Consider the following 23002-nt stretch of genomic DNA (forward strand, 5'->3'; position numbering starts at 1 on the left):
AAAGCAAAAATATAAAGAAAACTGCACATGAATTTTACAAAGCTCCAAAGATTTTTGAATTGTAGATATGACATAAAAAGGCTTAGATATGTTACAGAAAATTATAAAAGTGCATGTAAATTATAATAAAAAAAATTAAACATCTTGACATTTAATTTACTTTGGCAACATTTATTTAATATATCTGACAATGACATCACCTACACTAACCATAGTAAGGTTCTCTAACTTTTTTTTTATAACCCGTGTGCAAAAACCAAACCAGTCCAAACTTGACTGAATAATGCAAATATCTTACTTTTTACAAATAAATAGTTTTTACATGATAATGCTGAAATTAAATAATTGGCTAGGTTTTCCTGGCTCATGTAGTGTTCATTGAGAAATACCAGAGAGTGAAAAGCAGTGATACACTATAGGCTGTCATAAATGAACCATTAAAACAAATAAATTAAAAGAATAAGAGTCCACTGGAACCATTTTCCTTCACTTTTTGGTGGCTATTTTGTGCCTCTTGACTGCGTAGTAGATAATAAGGCACACTGTGATCAGCATGCAAGAGCTCACTAGAGAGAGAAAGCCAACGACAGGCTGCTTGGTGAGGATATAACGGCCAGAGCTGTGCACTGGAGCATGGGGACACTGTTGCTGAGATGAGCTTGTGGCAGGGAAGCCATTGTGGTGGATGATGTTTTTGTAATGGGCCAGTGAAGATTTCAGAATGACTTCCTCCTGCACATGACCATACATGCCAAAGCCTGGGTCCCGGTGGTCGCTGAACGCGTATGCAAAATAGCCTTTCAGATTGACTCCATCTAGCGTATATGCTAAAAAAACAAACCAGAGGTTAGAATACGAGTAAAGTGAACTCATGATGTAACTATAAAGCGAATTCAGATGACAAGGTAAATAAGGCCTTGCCAGTGTTTTGAGAATAGTAAACAAATATTTTTCCAAATCTCAGATGGAGAGCGGCTCGCTAGTTTTCCTAAGGTCAGCAAACTGTTTCCCTAGTTTTCTGTTTAATAATTAAGCTGCTGCATGTGGATGTGTGTGTACAGACTGAGCTTTGTGCCTCTAAATAGAAACGGCATAGATTTGAGTCATCAGAACTTATCCAAGTGGGTTACTGTACTTGGAAACTTAAACTAATCAAACAATTGAAAAATTCGACATCTATGACACCCAACCGATATTTTAAAAATGTATGAAATATATAATCTATAAAATGACACTGAATAATACAAATAATGAGTTTGATTACACTTAATATAATTAATATTAATGATTCACATTTCCTTTAATTATCATTTTAATAAAATGTATATGCAATTTATAATAAAAGCACAACCTAATTAGGAATAAATTATTAATTTGAAAATTCATTATAATACAATATTTCTGTGCTTGTTTCTTTGATCAGTTAACCAATGTACAGTATTTGAAATATCATTTTAATTCAGTTAAGTGACTGAGACAGAGCTACCCTATTGAAAGCCAACACATAACATTATATGGTTTCTTACCTTTCAAGGCCTCATTAATGTAGTTGTAAAGGTAGTAGACACGCAAACTATCCTTAAACCTAGCAGTGTCCTCTTGAACGCCATTGGCCATCACATAAATGGGAACCCCTTTGTATCGAGAGTTAACCCAGTTCAGTGCCTTGCGAAGACCCCAGGGGACCACAGGAGAGTTGCGTCTTGGAGACATGATCCAGGTCACATCAGATATTAGCTGAACCTGCAACTTGTCCTTGAAGGTGTATTTGTCTTCCACTCCATCATATACCATTGAGGTAGTAAAATGGCTGATGGCAAAGAAATCGTAGGTTCCTTTTACCAACAGTTGATCCTCTTTGCTGAACGTCGGTAAGTGGTAGTTGAAGAGATCGATATTGTTTCGCTGTTGGAGCCAGCTACGCATCACCTCTGGGTAATCACCTCTACCGAAGATGGGCTCCGCAAACCAGCCGACTCTAAAGTCCAGGACTCGGTTTGCAGGTGCTACATCCTCCTTGCTGAATGAAAACGCAGGTTCGACCCAGTCCATATGAAGAACCAGTGATGCGTTACCGCCTTGGGCTTTGCGAAACTCTCTATCGTAGACGTGCCAAGCTAACGCGTGTGCACGAAGCAGTTGGTGGCCCACAGCGTATTCAAGATCCTCTTCGTTAGGCTCATTCAGGGTGATCCACAGTTTGACATGAGTTCCTAGGCGCTGGAAACACAACCTGGCATAGTCTGCAAAGGCCTGAACTGTCTCCTCACTCTGCCAGCCCCCACCAGCCTCCATGGATGCCGGTAGACTGGATAGTTTCCCTGTGTGGTGCCAAAGGGTCACAACAGGGGTTACGTTAACCTTTTGTAGTTCACTGACAAAGCAATGGTAGTATCTTAGCAGTGTTTCGTTAGCATCAGACACCCGGCCTGTTGGGATGATGGAGGACCAGTTGAGGGAGAAGTGGAAGTGTGAGACTTGCATACGGCGCACATCAGACACCTGCTGGAGGATGCTGCCGTAGTCGGCGCAGTGACGTGTCCTGTGCATAGGGGGCGCCTGCACACCAGGGACCTTTTTCAACTCTCCGTTACCAGAAATGTTCCATATATAAACGTTAGGGTCAGCAAACTGGGTAGGTGTAGTGTCGACCTTAAAACAGGATCAGAAGACATCCAGATGATATTAGATACAAAATTTTAAAAGTAAAAAAAAAAAAAAGAATAAATGCAAATGATGTTTATCAATGTTTGGCAAAGGTCAAAGACTAAAGCTAAATACATCATATGATCTACACAGAATCTAAGTTCTGTAAAATTGACCTTTGAATGGGACAAACAAGAACAATCAAGTATGATTGATTTGCTGGGCTGCACTTTACAAAGTAAGGCTATTTTCTACTTTTTGATGAAATGTGTGCAGTTATTTGTAATCTGAAGTTAACTATCACAATTTGTTTATTTAAAAATGGACTATGTGCATTAATAAACATTCAAGTAAATGAAAATGTACCCAAGTTAGCAAAAAAAGCTAGTATACACACACACATACATATATATATGTGTGTATTTGTGTGTGTATTAATAATATAAATAATATGAAATATTACTATAGAATACAAATTTTATATATATCATGCATATACACACATATACATAAAATTATTAATAGTTTTATTTCATATTATATAATATGTAATCTAATAATAATCTGTAATTTAGGTAAATACATAAAAATTAAATAAATAAATAAAGAATTATTTAAACATGACAACCAAGGGCAAGCTGTACCTGTATGGAGTTGGCAGCAACTCCCCAGGCAAAGTCACATGGAAAGACGCCCTGTGCAGGGCGGTTCTCAGGAAGCTGAGGGAAGCCATTCTTCTCAATTAGTTTGCTATAGAAAGTGGCAGATGTTTTCGGCTCTCTCTTAAGATCAGGAGTGTTGAAATCCACAAAGAATAGCCCCCGTCGTATTCCATATTCACGGTACCACTCGTACCCATCCAGCAGAGACCAGGCTGTGTAGCCAATCACATTTACTCTATCAAAGCGGATTGCTATAAAGAGAAGAAGATTGTTGTTCATAATCAATTGTTGAAAATAGCAGTGCTAAATGATAGTTGGAACACAATGTAAATGTTTCTTTGAAAATTAAAAGTTATTACAATCTCAAAATGGCTATACAGTACAGTATACTGATTGATATGTTCCATTATCCTCAGTTTATGCATGTACCTTTCAGAGTCTCCATAATAAAGCGCTTCAGGTAATACATATGCTTGGCATCCTTTGTTTTCGTGTTGCCACTTCCATACCATCCGCTTTCCACTACAAAAATTGGAGGATTGTTGTACTCGGCACGGACCCAGTACAGCAACATCCTTAGACCTAGATCTTCTGTCTGGCCAAAGCGCAGACTGTCATTGATCAGCTGAAAACTAAGAGCGGGTCCGTGAGACAGGGCAAAGAAGTCCGCTGTTCCATTAACATACATGCTCTCAGCCTCTGTGAAGGATGGCAGTCTATGGGTCAAATTGTGTTTCATGCAGGGTGGATAGTCTCCATCAACAAACAACGGACGGGCAAACCAGCCGAGCACGAAGTCCAGAGAACACTGGCAGGCTCTGCGGTTCTCCTGCCTGGTTCTGCTAGGCTTGATCCAATGGGAGGCCAGAGCCATGGACACTAGCCCACCCTGACTGGAACGATACCGCTCGTCATACAAGTGCCAGGCCGCAGCATGAGCCTAAACGGCAACACAGGCCCGAAAGAAAAATATATGGCTATACATTATATTTGAAATACATATACTGTATACAGCACTTTGAACTACACTGCGTTCCAAATTATTATGCAAGAGACAAATCAGTAAGATTTCTGTACAATAAACATTCAGATTTTAGTTTTTCTAAGACAATGTATGTTTGTTTATTTATCCATGTCTTTTTAGATAACTGGTATCAATCTCAGACAAAATAATTTGCCAAGTCTATGGAAACCCTACTTAGAGGTTGTTCCGCATTATTAAGCAAGTCACAGTTCTCATGAAATATGGGGAGAAAGAAAGATCTTTCTGAAGATGAAAAGCATGAAATGGTGCAATGTTTTGCAAAAGACATAAATAACAACTAATATTGTGTGAAACTGAATGGATATTATCGAATTATCATAAGATTTGTGAGTGATTTAGAGCACAGCAGAACTCGGTCAGATAAAGGCTTATTATTGAAAGTTCCTGTCAAAAAAATTAATTGTATTAAAAGGGCAGCTATAAAAAAGCCAGTGTTGAGCAGCAAACAGGTATTTGAAGCTGCTGGTGTCTCTGGAGTCTCAAGAAGCTCTCCATGCTGGCTGGCAGTTGTGCGTAAAGATGCATTTTAGCCACTCCAAACCAAACCTCACAAAGAGAAACATTTATAGTGGGTTTAGAAATACATGAAGATTCATTTTAAAATAGTTTTATTCACTGACTAATGCCTTACTACAATGGATGGTCTAAATGGATGGATTTCTGGATGGCCACCACGTTCCAACAAGACTGTGACGTCAGCAAGGAGCTGGCGGGTGATGATTTGGGCTGGAATATTGGGAAGTGAGATGGAGGGTATTAAAATGACTTTTGCAAGATATGTGGAGTTCATAACTGGCCATTTTCAGCTATGGTATAAAAAGGAGATAGTGCATAGTACAATGCACTATTGTACAATGCACTATGCCCTATCCCATGCTGCAAAAAACACCACAGCAATAAAACTTTGTTAGGTTTGGTTAGTGGTGTCTAAAATGCATCTTTACGCACAACTGCCAGCCTGCATGGTGAGGTTCTCAAGACTCCAGAGACACCAGCAGCTTCAAATACCTGTTTGCTGCTCAACACTGGCTTTTTTATAGCTGCCCTTTTAATACAATACATTTTTTTGACAGGAACTTTCATTAATAAGCCTTTATCTGACCGAGTTCTGCTGTGCTCTAAATCACTCACAAATCTTATGATAATTCAATAATCATCATTCAGTTTCACACAATATTAATTGTTTTCATGCCTTTTGCACAACATTGCACCATTTCATGCTTTTCATCTTCAGAAAGATCTTTCTTCCTCTCCATATTTCATGAGAACTGTGACTTGCTTAATAATGTGGAACAACTTCTAAGTAGGGTTTCCATAGATCTGGCAAATTATTTTGTCTGAGATTGATAACAGTTATCTAAAAAGACATGGATAAATAAACAAACAAACATTTTCTTAGAAAAACTAAAATCTGAACAGAATTTGTACAGAAATCTTACTGATATGTCAATTGCATAATAATTTGGAACGCAGTGTACATAAATTGAACCAACATAATAATAAAAAATATAATAAAAAAAAGTTAACAATATCATCCTAGCTTTGAACAGTTACCAGATCTCAATCCAATAGCGTACCTCTGCAATACAGACCAAAATTTCTGAGGAGTGTTTCCAGCACCTTGCTAAATCTATACTACAAATGAAGGCAAATATGAAGGCAAAAGGGGGTCCAAGGTGTAGCTAATAAAGTGGCCTTGAGTGTGTGTGTATATATTTCTGAAAACATGTGAATTGTTGAACGTAATGCTAAATTATATATATATATATATATATATATATATATATATATATATATATATATATATATATATATATATATATATATATATATATATATATATATATATATACACGCACAGACATAAAATTATACATATAGATGTGTGCAATTTTATCTGCACTAATTTTTCTATCTATAAATTTGTTTATTAGATAAAGAAATAACTTAAGCTTTTGAATATGTGGCTCTAATTACCTTCAGAAGATTGTGTCCCACTCTGAAAGGCAAATCGGAGTCATTTTTGATACCAGGTGCCACAACCCCAGTTCCATATCCATGCCAGGCCACAACAAAAGGATTGTCAATGGTAATCCAAAATTTCACATCCGATCCAAATGTTTTAAAACAAAAATCTGCATATTCTCTGAATAGTTCCACTATAACCGAATTGCTCCAGCCTCCAAAGAGGGTTTGCAAACTGTCTGGCAGGTCCCAATGATATAAAGTCACAACAGGCTGCACTTTAATATCCTTCAAACCTCGAATTAGACTTTTATAATATTCCACACCTTTTTCATTGTAACTTTCTTTGGTGCCGTTGGAGAAAATGCGTGGCCAGGACAGAGAAAACCGGTAGTGACTAACTCCAAGTTGCTGCAGGGCTCGGAGGTCTCCCGGGATGTTGTGATAACTGTCACTGCCTACGTCGCCTCTGGACACACGGGTCCCTCCGCGAGTAAAAGTGTCCCAGATAGACTTACCCTTCCCGTCTTTTTCCCAGGCTCCCTCAACTGAATATGCAGCGGTGCCAACAGCCCACATAAACTTGTCGGGGAAAATGTCATAAAGGAAGGCTTTGTCACCGGGATATGGAAGTTTGCTAAATCTATCCCATGTGTGCAGTCCTGCGCCTGGATCAGCTGCTGTCCACTGTAGCTGACTGAACAATACGAGCGCCAAAACAATCCATGCAACTGTCATGGTGTCAGAGAACTGGACAACTTTCCAAATGTTAAACAAGTGAGTCGTGTCCCTTACCTCACTCCGAGTTGCTTGCAACTGCGGTATAACGCACCTGGCCCCATCTGGTCCCGTTTTTTGTCCTCTCAGAAAATCTATCAATTATTACCCAGGCACTTGACGGGTAAATAGGTATCCAAGCGCTGCGCAATTCCAGCCTCCATAATAACACATTTCCTCCTGCTAGTGTATGATAGGGCAAATATGATTATAAAACAACAACAACAACAAAAAAACAATTAGATTTTTCCAGTGGCTCTAAATGACAAATGAATATCTTTTAAGACTGAAAAACCTATATGAATTAATCGTATATTACAGGAATACTGATCACCTAGTTATCCAGTAATCCAAATAGGTTATTCAATGACTTTCAATGACAAACAATTTATGAATGAAAAATATCTACAGTGCATTACATTAATGTTAACAGCCCATACTTTGTATACAACACATAAGCAGAATTTTAAAAATACTTCATACAGTCAGTTCTTATCTATATAATTTTGTTTTGGATGCTTTTGCACAGATTAAACCGCATGTTGTGGAAGTGCTTCAAACAGGTGTGTTTTTAATAGCTAGACTTTTATTACGTAATATAATGTATGTAGTAGGAAACAGATTTGTGCATTTAATTGAATTACATGTGTAATATATCAGAATGCATATATGAAAAAGTCTCTCCATCTGGAAGGCTAATGGTAGTGTCCTGAACGGACCCAGAAGGAAAAATTGCCCTTGTAATACATTAATGCCAATAATATGTTCCCCCGAGATTGTTTTATTAGCTTTAAACCAGCCATTGGGGTCTCTGAAGGGGTCATGTGCACTTTATATGGGCTATTTGCCTGTCTGACTCAAGCAAAACATCAATATTACAGTAGCATTGACCACATTGAATTCATTGAAATAATTTATTACATCGATAAACATGAAATTATTTTTATTGTAACTATCTGCTGCTCTCAAAAATCACACAATAATATTTTTCGATACCTAAATATAACAAAATGTTATTTCTCAACACCTATCCTACCTCATCACACCCATGTGAGGGAAAAATCAGTGGTGTGAGTCTTGTGTTTCCCCGCAGGGCTTGTTTGTCAGTCACCTGTTAAAGGTCAGTTTATTTGAATTTATGTTGGATGGCGACGCATGATGTATTTTCCATTTCAGAGTGAATTGCAATTGTGTGTTCCACTGTCATTAAAGTTCTGAAAGGTTATATAAATTTATTTCATCCCATATAGATAAATAAATAGAGATTGGATAGAAAGAGAAGACAGAAAAGGAGGGCAAACAAATCCAAACAAGTCTATGTATGATGTAAATGTGTGATGCTTTCAGCTGGAATAAAAACAATACACCCACTGAGCATTGAACTTACTTAAAAATGGAAGAGTGAATGTTCGTGTATAAAATGTGTCAGGTCTTCCTCTGTACTGGGTGGTGGTAATCCAAAGGTTGTTCATGAGGTGAAGAATCAATGGGATCACTTTTGTGCCTAGATCAAGGGCAAGTTGATCCAACAGGACTGTCCCTGAAATAAAAGTTGCTTTGGTTGAGACAATGTCTGCTACTACTACTAACAGTGCTTGAAGACATCCCAGTTATATTTTTATCGTAAATCACATCATTTTGCACTGTGCAGCAAACAAGTGATCCATACTTTTTTTCATTTAATAATAAAAGGAAAAGGTTCTTGACAAAAAAAAAACAAAAACAACAACAATCTAAAACAGAACAAAATCCTCAGCATAAGAAACACACTTATGTTTATTACACCAGTTATGCAAACTAGACTGAATAGCTTAAACTATAGTGAACCTAGAATTTAAGACCTTTAGTAAACCTTTAGTTCTCGTTGTTTGCCTTTCATAAACTGAAGCATAACAGAGGGTTTTAAATCCAGCTTTTATAACCCTCCACTTATTCGAATGCCTAGCAACATACCTCACAAATTATTTCTGCTCTTCAAATCTCGACTCACAGTCAGTAAAAGAAAAGACTATTCTGTACTCGAGTTGACAATTATAATCACCTTATTTTCAATAAAATATATTTTTATAAACATATATTCATAGTTTTATAAACATTCATTTATAGATAATATTTAAATTTTTTAATTATTTCATAAACATTTATATTTTTGTGATAATTTTTTAAAGTGCAAATATTCAGAGGTGTCTCAATCATTATGAGGTCATAAAAATGGCATAACATATATACAATAATTTAAAAACAAAAATAAAATGAATGAAATAGTAAATTTGTGTTACATTCTAATGGTTGTCTCCATTTAAAGCTGCAGTCTGCGATTTTTCCTCTTTGTCGCCATCTCTGTTTGAAACCTGCAATTGCAGTCATATGTGGAACAGTTATCTGTACGTGCGTTGTGCCTCGGCACAGCTCGTCAGCGCGGATGAATATAATGTTTGCTGTCAGTCAGCGCACCGGTGTGGATACTGTACTTCAGAATCACAGATTCTACGTCTTGAAAGTATGACCAATATAAGAATTTTCACTGGAAAATATAATCTGAAGAAGTAAGTAACATTTCTGCCACTTTTGTTCTGACCAACTGAGGAAAAAAGCATTAGGCCTACAATAAATCACACTGCCAATGATGATTAAATCTAACAATCGCTTAGCTCGGATCACGCCAAACCATGCAAATTATTATTACTGTTATACTTTGTTATAAATGGTTAATGTTAACAACATCAGCATTGCGTCACTATGTGTATTTAGTGTGTATTAGCGTTACCTGTAGATTTCAATTTCTGTATCCACTCCATAGGCCCAAAGTCTTTTGCTTTTTGACTATGGCTGAATCTCCAGTTGTCACTGATGATTGTCTGATGATTGAATTTAATTATTTTAGCTGCTGTGAGAACAGGCTATAAATGATCCGCTACCAGTAGCATCCTCACGTGATAAAACCGACTAGCCTGGACTCCTTTTTTCTGTTTACGGACGTAATGACGCACAGACGAACCGCTGCATGCTTGAATTTCCCGCAGAAATCCACCATGTCGCTCTTATTATAAAACATTATTACAAGCTTACTGTTGTGAATCGAGCTAAGATAATGAGATAGTTTTGAACACTGGCTGGTTACGTACTTGCTCAAAAAATGATTATGGATAATTTTTAATTAAATAAAAGTTACGGACTACAGCTTTAATTTCAATGTAAAAACCTTGCTATTTTAAAAATAAAGGCAGGTGAAGTTGTGGAACCTGTGTTGTCATTGCTTGACTTATGTAAAATACTGTACACAACTGCATTTTCAACTCGTGCTAAATATATATATAAAAGGGGGGAAAGAGATCATTACCTTACCTTATGCTAATGCATCACATCCGTACCGTTTTGCTGAGCCACGCCCACACGTGATCGATGCTAATCAGGTCGCGCCAATTAAGGCGTGAACTAAGGGAGATCATAAATATTCAGCAAGGCCGTTGCTAATGATCATACCACAATGGAAGAGTTTCTCATCCCACCTTACAACTGTGGAGGGTATCCTGGCTATTTCCCATTTTATCCCGGCACCGCGAAATTTAAACACCAAAACTGGAATAAAAAGGGAAACAATTTATATGTTGCGCCAGATGCCCCCGATTATTTTGATGTTTACAAACGCGCGCAGTTGAAAGCGATATTATCTCAGGTTAACCCAAACCTGACCCCGCGCCTCCGCAAGGCCAACACTAGAGAGTTCGGTGTGCAGGTAAACCCAAAGGTAGATGCCATTGTCCAGTGCTCACTTGGCCCCAAAACGTTGTTTTATCGCGGTGACAAATGGGACTCACCGAGGACGCCGTCCATCAGCCCTCTGAAAGACACTCTGCCCAGCACACCTGTCAACTCCGTACGCTTCTCCCGTCCCGTCGCCATCTACTCCCCCGTCTTCGACCGCAGGATTTTCTCCTTATCCACGAATGCCGGTGAAAGTAAGGACGATGGAGGGGATGACGAGAGCAATAAGACGGACAGTGAGACGGACGACGACGAGAAGTGTGAACAGGATGAAACCACGCGCAACGAATCACGGCAGGAGAAGTCGTTGATTCAGCGAAATAAACGGTCTAACTTTCAGGTGTGTTAAGGGGGGAAAGGTTTACCATGGCAACCACAATTTCTGCAGTGAGGTTAGGTGACTTTTAGGTTGTTAATTAATCGTAGGTAGTCTTAAATTCTTATTTTATTCAACTTGAAACTTGCAAAAGCGAACAGAATACTACTAAACAATATTTAAAACGTTTTCCTTTGTTTACGTTTCCCTCCTTCCTTTTACGGAACAAATGAATATGTAATGAGGTTAACGCTGAAGCAATTTGATTGGTTGTCGGTTCCTTAATTGGAGTTTTATTTATATTTTATTTTATTTATTTTTTATCTTATTAATAAATTCTAATTTAATCTTATTTAGTTTCTGGAGCAGAAATACGGATTTTATCACTGCAGTAAGTGCAATATTCGATGGGAAAGTGCATTTGTGTGGTGCATCTCGGGAACCTCCAAGGTAAACTGCAGTGGCTTTTTTTTTTTTATTATTATTTTTAATAAACTTAAAAAAATTTTAAAGGGATAGTTCTCACAAATGAATTCTGCCACTTACCCTCAAGTATTTCTAAACTTGTATGAATTTCTTTTGTTCTGCTGAACACAAAGGAAGATATTTGGAAGATAACCAAACAGATCTCGCCATAGTATTTTTCTTCCTATGGTAGTCAATGGGGGGTGAGATCTCTCTGATTACCAACATTCTTGCAAATGTCATCCTTTGTGTTCAGCAGAACAAAAATTTAAACAGGTTTGAAACTACCTGAGGTTGAGTAGATGACAGAATTTAAACTTTTGAGTGAACTATCCCTTTAAACTTAAGGTTTAAACCTAATTTGCAATCATTCCCACAGGTGTACTTCAAACAGCACTGCAGGAAGTGCCAGGCTGGACTGAATCCATATAGGGTGGAATCCATTCAGTGCCAGGTATGAGTTGTTGATGGTAAGTGCATTTTTAAAGCTGTTTTTGCAGTTTGACAGCGTTCTGTTTCACCAGGTTTGCTGCAAGACTCGCTGCTGCTGTGAACGAAAGCAGAGGCACATTGACCTGCGCCGTCCTCACCGTCAGGATCTGTGTGGCCGCTGCAAGGGCAAAGGCCTTTCCTGTGACACCATCTACAGTTTCAAGTACATAGTCTAAATGTTCAGGTGTATAATGTGTTTTAGAATCTACATTGGTGGCCCAAGTGACATGTTGGGTGGGATGTTGTATTTTTGTATTCCTAAAAATTTGTAAATTTATAAACTAATAAAGTATTGCAGCAGAATACCAGTGTCCGTGTGAATGTTTCTGCTTTGTGAATGACTTGGTTCACCCCAAAATTAAAGTGGTTATATACTTGTACTCATTTTGTTCCAAACTTGTATAATGGCAAAGTCTCTTTAAGACCAATCATTTCACTCGGCGGCCATCTTTGAAACGCCTCTCGGGCATCCTGGGCATCATGCAATCTCTTTGAATGGGGAAACATCAGATTCTCCAAAACTGTTCGTCAACCTTACGATTAAATTTCATATTTGAAATCACCAATGAAATCTAACAACCGCCTCATAAGTTTAGTTTCTAAACGCTCGAATCATGACAAAAAAAGCTGGATCAAGCTAATGCGCAGACCTAAATGCGCGTCTCTTCGGAGGCTCGAGTCTGACGGTTTCTATAGAAACCGGTGATTCTAACGGCCGCTGAAGTGACGCGATGACTTTACCAGTCGGCGATTGGCTCTTGGCTTTAGAAGGCGGGACTTATTCCGCCATATTGCGCGTTACACTTTTTCCCATTCAAAACCGATACGAGTGACACGTCTTGTTGTTCTATTGTCTTTGATAATGTTCTTCTGCAGAACACAAGATATGAGAAATGTTTCAACCGTTTTTGCCATGCAATGATAGTCATTGGGGTCCAAAACTATTTTTTTTTTTTTTTTTTTAAATGGCAATTCATAATGGCAATTTTTGCACAAGACTATGCATGTGTGAAACCCTACAGTATGAATAAGTGGCCTATGCAAACATTAGAGGTGTTTTTTTTTTTCTTTTTATTGAAATGAACAGCAAACTGGAGAATCTCAACATGAAGAAAGCACAATTTATTTCACAAAAGCTTTTAAGTATTTACATAGTGGGGGAAAAAAAATTCTCAAAGATACTTTACAATGTGCAATCTGTCTAGGCATGCACTAGTGACAGACTAATCTCCATGTGATGCATCCCTTTTCCACTTTATACAAATAACATTTTAATAAAATACAACTTTCAATAAATACAACTCAAAAGTAAATACAATGATGCATGCTTGGCAACTTGAATCGACAAAGAACAATTTCAAAAACTATGTTCAACACACTGATTTCTTAAATACAAATTTAGTCTAAAGGTGAGCCTGTGTATGGCCGAGCGCAGGATGTCGATTGAAAAACAGCCAAACAATCTTGTATCAGCACTTGAAGTAGAATCAGCTTCAGCAGTAGGTTAGTTGTATGAACAAATCACTGAATGTCAGCCTGTTTGCGTGTGTCTGTGCAGGTGCGGAGGCTGATATTTAGCGGTACGCAGGTGATGGACAGGTTCACAAAGACACAACCTCTCAGCTTTAAACAGTTACAAGTATTGTGATAAAGACCGAAGACGTCCACATAGTATCCTTTGTCTTTCCTTCAGTTGTGCGGCATGTCCTGTTCGCTTTTAAGGACATTCTTGAACAGTTACAGTAGAAAGGCATCCGTTTCAATGATCCATCATTGCACATTCCCCATGTTAACAAACAAACCAAGCAGAAGTTCTCACTCGGGTGCTTCCTTTCCAAAAATGCAGCATTTCTCAGTAACAAACAGGATTTTTTTTCTCCTCATGATTTACGACACGAAACGTCAACGTAGTGCAATAATTAAAAGATGCGTTTGAGTGACTCAATCTAAAGAATCTCGCAGGAGCAGCTCCGTTTCTCCGTTATTGCTGCACATTTGAGGACCTGAGGACACGCTCACTCTCAGGAGCCCCTTCCTATTTAGTACAGTCAAGGATGCTCGTGCAAGTTTCCCTAAGAAGGGCACAAGTTTATGAGTTACACCCTCAAAAGGGCGGCAGCACTCCCAAACGTCACACTGGATCTGGCCTGGAGCGGGTGGCAGGAGTGGAGGATTGTGGGATGAGGGCTGGTGCAGGAGAGGTTGGGTGACTATGGAGGGATCCAGTGGTCGGGGGGTCCAGGCCACGGCTGGTCTGGGGTGCCGCAGGCTTCCTGTCAGAGACTCACGCCGGACACGCTGGAGTCTAGGAGGCTGGATGAGATCACCTGGTACCCCTGAGCGCGGCGGATCATGTCCCGGATCTCTCCGTTGAGCTCCATGATCTTTGTGCAGACCTCGGTCATGTCCTTGTTTGAGCCAACCAGTGCGAAGGTGCCAGTCTGGCCCAGAGTCTGGTGCCGGAAGTAGACGTTGAGGAGAGTCTGGATCTCGTCCTCTGAGCCGCCCCCGAAAATGTCATTTGGCCACATTCGTCTAAAAAGGAGAGGAAAGTTATGTAACAGTGAAAATGAAATCATTTTCAGTAACTGAAATAAAAATACATACTAAACTAAATACATTTTCATGCGTCCAAATCTAACTACTAAAATAAAATTAAAATGGACACAAATAAATTTGTTTTTGATACACAATGTATGGAAATTAAGACATTTACAACCCACCCGCATTAAACATTATTACAATAAATATTGTAGCAATAACACTAGACTGTGCTTTAAAATTTAACATTGTTAAAATTAAAAATATTTTTATAAATGCTACCAGTTTGTGCATTAACTTCATCAATCTTAAAAAACTGAAAATGAACTAAAATACAAACGATACAGTGAAAACTAACTAAAACTAAATTGAAAAGACACATTGATAAATAGTATAGAGTAAAGCTAAGTTAAAAATTCTAAATTATAATAATCTTGGAACACACTCTATTAATATTAAACATCTGAAAAATGTACATAACCATATGTTTTTTATTGTTGGGTGTGTGCAAAGTATTTGCTCGTCTTTACTACCTAGTTACAGTTTTTCTCAGTCGCTTTGGTACATTTCTCAGATCAGAATTGAAATTCTCAAAACTACCTGTTCAATTCTCACATCATTGTGTCACTTGTGCACATCAAAAAAGCAGTTTCTCATTTCTTTGAACACGTTGCAAATGCTTTGGTACATCCATGCAAATGATTATGTACAATTCTCTGTTGTTTCCTACATTATCAGTTGCTTATGTCATGTTGATCAAAATGTATTATATTGGGTCTCTGTTGAATAGTCTCACCCCCCACAACATTTAGGCACAAGCTCATAGCATAAGTCTTTACATGCAAAATGGTTGAACAAGTTATCATAATATGTCAAGCATATTTCTATACTTTCTATATTTCCGTTAGACTTTTTTCTAAATCTGTCCTGAATTGGTAAATTGCTCCCAGGTGAATCTTGACGACATGACATGACTCAATAACGACATGACTCAATGACATGTTCTGTCAATAAAATACAGTACAAACAGTAAGAGAGTAAATTTGAATCTTTTCCATTCTCTTGCAATTACACTCACACATACACTAAGATGTAACTTATAATTGACAATAATTGTCATCAAAACTTTAGCCATAGTTTCCATCAGAACGTCCCTCCAGAGTAAACGGTAATATTGAGAACATGACTAAACAATTTGACTGTCTTATCCGTACACAATGACACAAGGACTTGTCATTCTGATGGCACTGACATGTTCATTGACACAGATATTTACTTTTGAGAGATGAACTAAGGATTTTGAGTAAGAGAGTGGCTTTTGCAGGTTATCCATGGTGTTTTGCTATTTGTACAAATTGTTTTGAGAAATGCACTTACTGTTTTGCAAATTGTGAGTTTGATTCGAGAAATGTACCAAAGCGACTGAGAAAAACTGTAATAGTGTTTTGTCTCTCCCTAGTGGTGACATAGCTCACCTGCACTCTTGAGTGTAGCGGATGGCCATAGAGAATTCGTTGTTGTTCAAGCACTCCAGGATGGCCTGTACAGCTGCCTCTGAGCTGGGGAAGATGGGCTGGGAGCCGTGCCTTTGCCGGTCCTCTAGATCACCAGCTAATGAGGCTTCAGCTAGCCGCAGGCAATTTTTCAGATCGCTCAATTCCCGAGACATGTTCCACAGCTACAGATTGAGAGCACATGATCAACATTAACATTACAAGTCAACCAGCTAGTGGCTCATATATATATATATATATATATATATATATATATATATATGTACAGTACAGTCCAAAAGTTTGGAACCACTAAGATTTTTAATGTTTTTAAAAGAAGTTTCGTCTGCTCACCAAGGCTACATTTATTTAATTAAAAATACAGTAAAAAACAGTAATATTGTGAAATATTATTACAATTTAAAATAACTGTGTACTATTTAAACATATTTGACAAAGTAATTTATTCCTGTGATGCAAAGCTGAATTTTCAGCATCGTTACTCCAGTCTTCAGTGTCACATGATCCTTCAGAAATCATTCTAATATGCTGATTTGCTGCTCAATAAACATTTATGATTATTTTCAATGTTGAAAACAGTTGTGTACTTTTTTTTTTTTCAGGATTCCTTGATGAATAGAAAGTTCAAAAGAACAGCATTTATCTGAAATACAAAGCTTCTGTAGCATTATACACTACCGTTCAAAAGTTTGGGGTCAGTAAGAATTTTTATTTATTTATTTTTTTTAAAGAAATTAAATAAATGAATACTTTTATTCAGCAAGGATGCATTAAATCAATCAAAAGTGGCAGTAAAGACATTTATAATGTTACAAAAGATTAGATTTCAGATAAACACTGTTCTTTTGAACTTTCTATTCATCAAATAATCCTGAAAAAAATATTGTACACAAATATTTTGTACAATTGTACACATTAAATGTTTCTTGAGCAGCAGATCAGCATATTAGAATGATTTCTGAAGGATCATGTGACACTGAAGACTGGAGTAAATTCAGCTTTGCCATCACAGGAATAAATTACTTTGTGAAATATATTCAAATAGAAAACAGTTATTTTAAATTGTAATAATATTTCACAATATTACTGTTTTTACTGTATTTTTAATTAAATAAATGTAGCCTTGGTGAGCAGACGAAACTTCTTTTAAAAACATTAAAAATCTTAGTGGTTCCAAACTTTTGGACTGTACTGTATATATATATATATATATATATATATATATATATATATATATATATATATATATATAAATAGATAGAGAACAATCAATAAAATGTTCTCTATAGTTTCTCAAATATGAATTACATTACATAAATTGTTTGTTTTGCTGGCCGATACGGTTTGATTTACTATTTAAATTCTACAAAGTTTGTTTAGATTTAATTCAGGCTCATTTAAATAATGCTCACATTACAGAATATATTAGAATAAATTCTAATTCAAATTAAATCAAGCAAAAAGACAAATGATCATGAGGTGTATCAGTGGGGGCACAGGTGTACCTCTGGCACAGAGCTGATGGTGTTCACTTGTCCTATGAGTTTACAATAGGACTGAAACAGCAGAAGGAGCTGGAAGTGAAGTTTGTACAGTCGCTGACACAACTCCAATTGCTGTGGACGATACAAATACATTGGTAACATGATATAATAAGGGAATCACACATATGAACACCCACAGAGAAGAAACAAACAAACAAAAAAACAACAACTCAAACTTCCATCACTGAGTGTGTTTATATGCACAAAAAATGCTCATCTCATCTGTTTTAAGAAAACCACGTGTACATTTTTAAATGATTTATTACTTCTGCTGTCTTGAAGAACACTTTACATGATCATAAAAGTGTTCTTACGAAGCATAAGCTCGAGTAACATCATGCATGTAAACACACTCGCTGGCAGGTACACTGAACTGAATGCATGTACTAAACTATAAAGCTGTGAACACAGATCACTCACTCTAACAGATGAACAAGAAAGAGAACAGTTCTTAGTTTCAAAACTTACAGCCAGAGTTTCCATTTGCTGCAGAGTAAGCATGTCATAAAAGAGGAAAGAGTTGAGAAGGGAGAAACAGACAGCATTAATACCCAGCATGCAATCTGTGAGACTGAATATGCGCCACTGTGCTCAGAAATCCCATCCACATAATTAGAAGATTAGTGCCAGTTGCATTCAACCCAACAACCCAGCCCATATAAATCATGCAGAGGATGACAAGAAGAAGGCGCACAGAGTGAGGAAATATTACATAAATATTGCATTGCAATACATTGCCGTTTTAAAGTTTGGGGTCAGTACGATTTTTAAAAGAAATGAATGCTTCTATTCAGCAAGGATGCATTAAATAGACCAAAAGTGACAGTTATAATGTTACAAAAGACTTATTTTTCACATAAATGCTGTTTTTGAACTTTTGAGCTTTCTATTCATCAAAGAATCCAGGGGGGAACAATGTATCATAGTTTACACAAAAATATTAAAATTATAATTATTTAATAAAAAGAAATGTTTTTTTTTTTTTTTATAATGATGCTGAAAATTCAGCTCTGCCATCAGAAGAATAAATTACATTTTAAAATATATTACAATAGAAAACAGTTCTTTTGAATTGTAATATTTCACAATATCACTGTTTTTACTGTATGGAGCCTTGATGATCACAAGAGACTTATTTCAAACACATCCAAAAATAATACCACCCCTAAAGTCTTGAACAATGGTGTATATGGTCAAAAGACCCACTGAACAAGTCTAGCAGAAATGATTGTGTACATTTTATGAAAGTTGGTTTCATGTAAACAGTGGCATGATGAAAGATCTCATTTTAAAGAGCACAGACGGCTGTTTTTACCTTCTCCTCAGAGTCTCCAGGCTGACAGGTAATCACACCATCATCAGGATACCTCGGAAATGTGGCCTTACAGTTCTGCAACCACTGTTAAAAGAGGAGAGGAAGCGGATGTTCTTGACTAAATTCAAAACAGCTGACTCACAATCAAAATGCAAGTAGATTTGTACAAAACCCGTCACCATGATGCTGTGGTGCCAAGCAGTTCTTCATGATTTTAAGTATATCACTAAGCTGTTACTAAGGTCTTTAGGTACCTCTTTAAATGTAAATTGATGGGATTTTTCCCCCCTGGTTCATAATGCATCATGCGAAAATTGTAAGTATTGGGAAACCTCTACTCAGTAAGTCTCATTCACATCTGTAGCACACACGATTTTAGCAACTCTATGTAGCTGCTTTTAGTGCTTCTGTATGAGTAGCTTGGTGGGTTAGAAGGACTTACTGAGACAGCGGCTTCATCCCGGGTGTTATATGTGTCCAGATACTCCTGAAGCTCAAGAACACTGAACTTCATCTTTTCTAGAAGCCCATATGAAACAATCTACAAGAGGACAGAAGGTATAAAAGACAACATGGTTTAAACATAGTTTCTGACTAATTTAAAAGTTTATATATATATATATATATATATATATATATATATATATATATATATAAAATGAATATTCACTGACCGTTTCTGCGTCCACATACAGTGTGGGACAGTCTGAGCATAAGGCCAACATCTCTGATGACCGCACAAATTTTGACCCAATTCCCCTCAGGCTGTCTCCAAGGTAACTGGCAGCATCGTTGGTCAGGGAGCAGAACTTATTTTGAATGTTCTGTAGAGGGAAATGCATTTTAACAATGCTAATTGTTATAAATACTTCTGGACTTCTAATTAACCAGTGTAATTACCTAGACTCTGGTGGCCTGTCACAATCTAATCTGTCCCATCACAGATTCATAATGAACTGTAAATTATTTTTCTACTTCTCATAATAACATAAAATGTCTGTAAGATTGTGTTTTCCACCAAAATAAAAGCTTGAGGGTTTAACTCTTGCAAGTGAAAAATTAAGATAAAAGTATCGTAATTTTTCTACTGTAAAGTAAAAGAATGTACAGTACATAATACAAAAATTACTTTTAATTTGAATTATTTTACAGTGCAGTTGTATTACAAAAGTAATATATTACTTTTTTTCGTATGATAATATAATGGTATTATTATAATTATTATTATTATTATTATTATATCCTAATAGTTTGGCTTCCTATAACACCAGTGCAAATATAATGTGAACTCAGACACTGAAAAGAAGGACAGAGGTCCACCCCCTCCAGTCTTACAAAATCATGTGGGAAACACTAAATTAACTATTATGAACCAAAATGTTCAAACAGGACTGCTTTGTGTATGTATAAGGGTGACGTTACCTGAAACATTGCAGAGAAAATGTGGAAAGTGTAGACGGCGCAAGACCCATCTGTATCACACATCAGCTGGTTAATGTGACTCCGCCAGGCTTCTTCGGCATCGTCACACACCGTGGGCTGAAATGCTGCCAAGATGGCAGAGAAAAATGGGGAGGGTGGAGGAGGAAAGCCCAGCTCATCCAGATCATCTCGGTCCTCCCCAAAATGGTAGCTAAGGAATCCAGAAGAAAGGATGTTACCCTTAAATAACCATGCCAGTTAGCAGTTGTCTAATGCTATAAAACTGCACTGAAATCAGTATTAACCTGGGCAGGGAGTTTGGGTTCTGGTTTATTCCAGCTCGGTTTTGTTCTGCAGGAAGGTCCAGATTAGTGCTAGAGCCGCAGTCAAACCTCATTGGCAGCTCATTCACACTGAATGGCAGGTCGTCCTCTTGGACATTTGACTCCTCGTCTTCTGGTAAAACCTGTGAAGATGGCAGAAGATCATTATTGATCTTCATTATTGATCAGTAATTAAGTCTCACAAATATGCCAGCAATAATTGTAAACTGCATGCTGAAGCAGATTTCATTTAGCTTAAAGGTTTGGTGCTATTGAGACTCTTTGAAGAAGTTTTGATGGGCTAAATTTTAAACATACAGGTGGCATGATGTGGTCATCTGGCAGCGATGTTCCCAAGCAGGGTGTTGCTGCGTTAAGGGAATTTGGGTCAGCTGATGTGGTGTCATAGGAAGTGGACAGAGAGTCTGTATGATTGGTGTCCTCTGAGGGGGAGAGGTTCATGGTCTGAAATCAGAAAATTCTCAGCTTTAGAATACTACCATTAGGCTAAAACAAAAATGAAACAAACAAACAGACAGATAGAATGACAGATAAACAGAATAATAGGTAGAATGATAGATACAATAATAGATTGAACATTAGATAGAATATTAGACAGAGACAGACAGACAGACAGACAGACAGACAGACAGACAGACAGATAGATAGATAGATAGATAGATAGATAGATAGATAGATAGATAGATAGATAGATAGATAGATAGATAGATAGATAGATAGATAGATAGATAGATAGATAGATAGATAGATAGATAGATAGATAGATAGATAGATAGATAGATAGATAGAAACTGTAGTACATACTAGTTGAGAGTGGGATAGGCTTTGGCTGGTGGAATTGGACTCTTCCTCTGAGGAGTCATCAGAGTCTTGCTGGGGGTCGTGTAGGCCGATGCAGGGGGTAATGTCGGAGTGCTGGCTCTCCTCCAGGAGCTCAGTCAGGTCTGTGCTGTCCAGAGAGCGTCGACGCACTCCCCAGTTAAAGTTATCCATACTCTCACCCTATTAAAACAAACACCCAGCACTGATTTAACAGCTATTTTTCTAGCAAGAGCTGATGTTGGGAATGCATCACTCTGGCCTTCTTAGGCCCCAGCAAGTAGACATAACACACTTCTAATTAATCATGCAAAAATGAAGAACACATGCAGACATACAAAAAATACAATAGAACAATATCTGAATATGTTTTTTGTTTCTGACTTTGCAAATAATAATAAAAAAACACTAGTAACCTCCTTTGTAGTCTAGGTGAAACAAAGCAAAACAAAACACAAAGGAAGGCTGATTTTAAGGATCTTAGACCTGCAGGTTTCTCCAATAAGAATTTGAAATGATCTGAATTTTAATAGTTTTCTAACTAATGATTGGAATGAGATGCTGCTAACATGCACTTCGATTGTATGTAATATGACATTCATGAATTTAACACATAAAAAAAAAACATCTAAATCACAGCAGCCTATGACAGATGAGAGTCTACATGACTGACACACATCATTTTCAAAGTGACTCTGAGCAGGTATGAAAACAAGATCTCTGCCATTCTCTATGTCACATGCTTACACAGCTGTTCTTACCTGCAGCTCCTATTGGCAGCACAGGAGAGAAAGAGAGAGAGTGTTAGCTACACGGTGAGAAAGCCCAGAGGAAAAGCAATGGGCACATTAGTCAGGCAGACTCTTATCAGAGCAAAAGAGTTATTTCATTATCCAGAGAGAACATGAAAGAAATAACTGAAGGAAAGGGAAAGAAAGTTAAAAGGAACTGGGATTTTGTTAGTAGGGAGGGGAATTGTAACTTTGAAATCAACATCTTTTGAGTTCTATATAACTAAAATATATACACACTACACCGTGCAAAAGTTTAGGTTCAGTAAGATGTTTTTGACATATCTTATGTTCACCATGACTGCATTTATTTGATCAAAAATACAGTAAAACAGTAATATTATGAAACAATTTAAAATAACTATTTGCTATTTTAATATATTTTAAAATTATTCCTGTGATGGCAAAGCTGAATTTTCAGCAGCCATTGCTCCAGTCTTCAGCGACACATGATCCTTCAGAAATAATTCTAATATGTTGATTTGAAGCCAAAATAACATTTCTTACTAATATCACAGTTTAAAAAAGTTGTTCTGCTTAATATATAAGCGTGATGCAATTTTTTTCAGGATTCTTTGA

The 23002-nt window shown here is 37.1% G+C and overlaps 3 protein-coding genes across 13 annotated transcripts in view; 1 reads left to right on the forward strand and 2 right to left on the reverse strand.

Moving 5' to 3' along the window:
* Nucleotides 1–20: 20 nt before the first annotated feature.
* kl (klotho) lies at nt 21–7122 on the reverse strand. Its single transcript, XM_067399208.1, has 5 exons — nt 6331–7122; nt 3738–4248; nt 3291–3559; nt 1527–2652; nt 21–827 (listed from the first exon to the last, which is right to left on the reverse strand). The coding sequence occupies exons 1-5, from the start codon at nt 7054–7056 to the stop codon at nt 487–489; spliced, it is 2973 nt and encodes a 990-aa protein (XP_067255309.1). The 5' UTR covers nt 7057–7122; the 3' UTR covers nt 21–486.
* Nucleotides 7123–10582: 3460 nt separating this feature from the next.
* Nucleotides 10583–12422, forward strand: zar1l (zygote arrest 1-like). The gene is made up of 4 exons (XM_067399210.1): nt 10583–11200; nt 11534–11626; nt 12021–12095; nt 12166–12422. The coding sequence occupies exons 1-4, from the start codon at nt 10583–10585 to the stop codon at nt 12307–12309; spliced, it is 930 nt and encodes a 309-aa protein (XP_067255311.1). The 3' UTR covers nt 12310–12422.
* Nucleotides 12423–13198: 776 nt separating this feature from the next.
* Nucleotides 13199–23002, reverse strand: part of fryb (furry homolog b (Drosophila)) — a 59271-nt gene continuing 49467 nt past the window's right edge. For 8 of the 11 annotated variants that reach the window (XM_067397746.1, XM_067397744.1, XM_067397747.1 and 5 more), the window contains 11 exons: nt 21618–21815; nt 21111–21257; nt 20775–20935; nt 20470–20680; nt 19722–19871; nt 19490–19588; nt 19048–19131; nt 18201–18218; nt 17694–17804; nt 16150–16352; nt 13199–14668 (listed from right to left, as the gene is read on the reverse strand). In XM_067397746.1, coding sequence (XP_067253847.1) covers nt 14410–14668; nt 16150–16352; nt 17694–17804; nt 18201–18218; nt 19048–19131; nt 19490–19588; nt 19722–19871; nt 20470–20680; nt 20775–20935; nt 21111–21257; nt 21618–21815 — 1641 coding nt within the window. In that variant the 3' untranslated portion in view covers nt 13199–14409. Of the gene's footprint in view, nt 14669–16149; nt 16353–17693; nt 17805–18200; nt 18219–19047; nt 19132–19489; nt 19589–19721; nt 19872–20469; nt 20681–20774; nt 20936–21110; nt 21258–21617; nt 21816–22379; nt 22403–23002 lie in introns of those variants that run through there. The other 3 variants (XM_067397745.1, XM_067397754.1, XM_067397753.1) reach the window with 2 other exon arrangements.

Source organism: Chanodichthys erythropterus, chromosome 10 (genome assembly GCF_024489055.1).
Source record: "Chanodichthys erythropterus isolate Z2021 chromosome 10, ASM2448905v1, whole genome shotgun sequence".
Lineage (NCBI taxonomy): Eukaryota > Metazoa > Chordata > Actinopteri > Cypriniformes > Xenocyprididae > Chanodichthys > Chanodichthys erythropterus.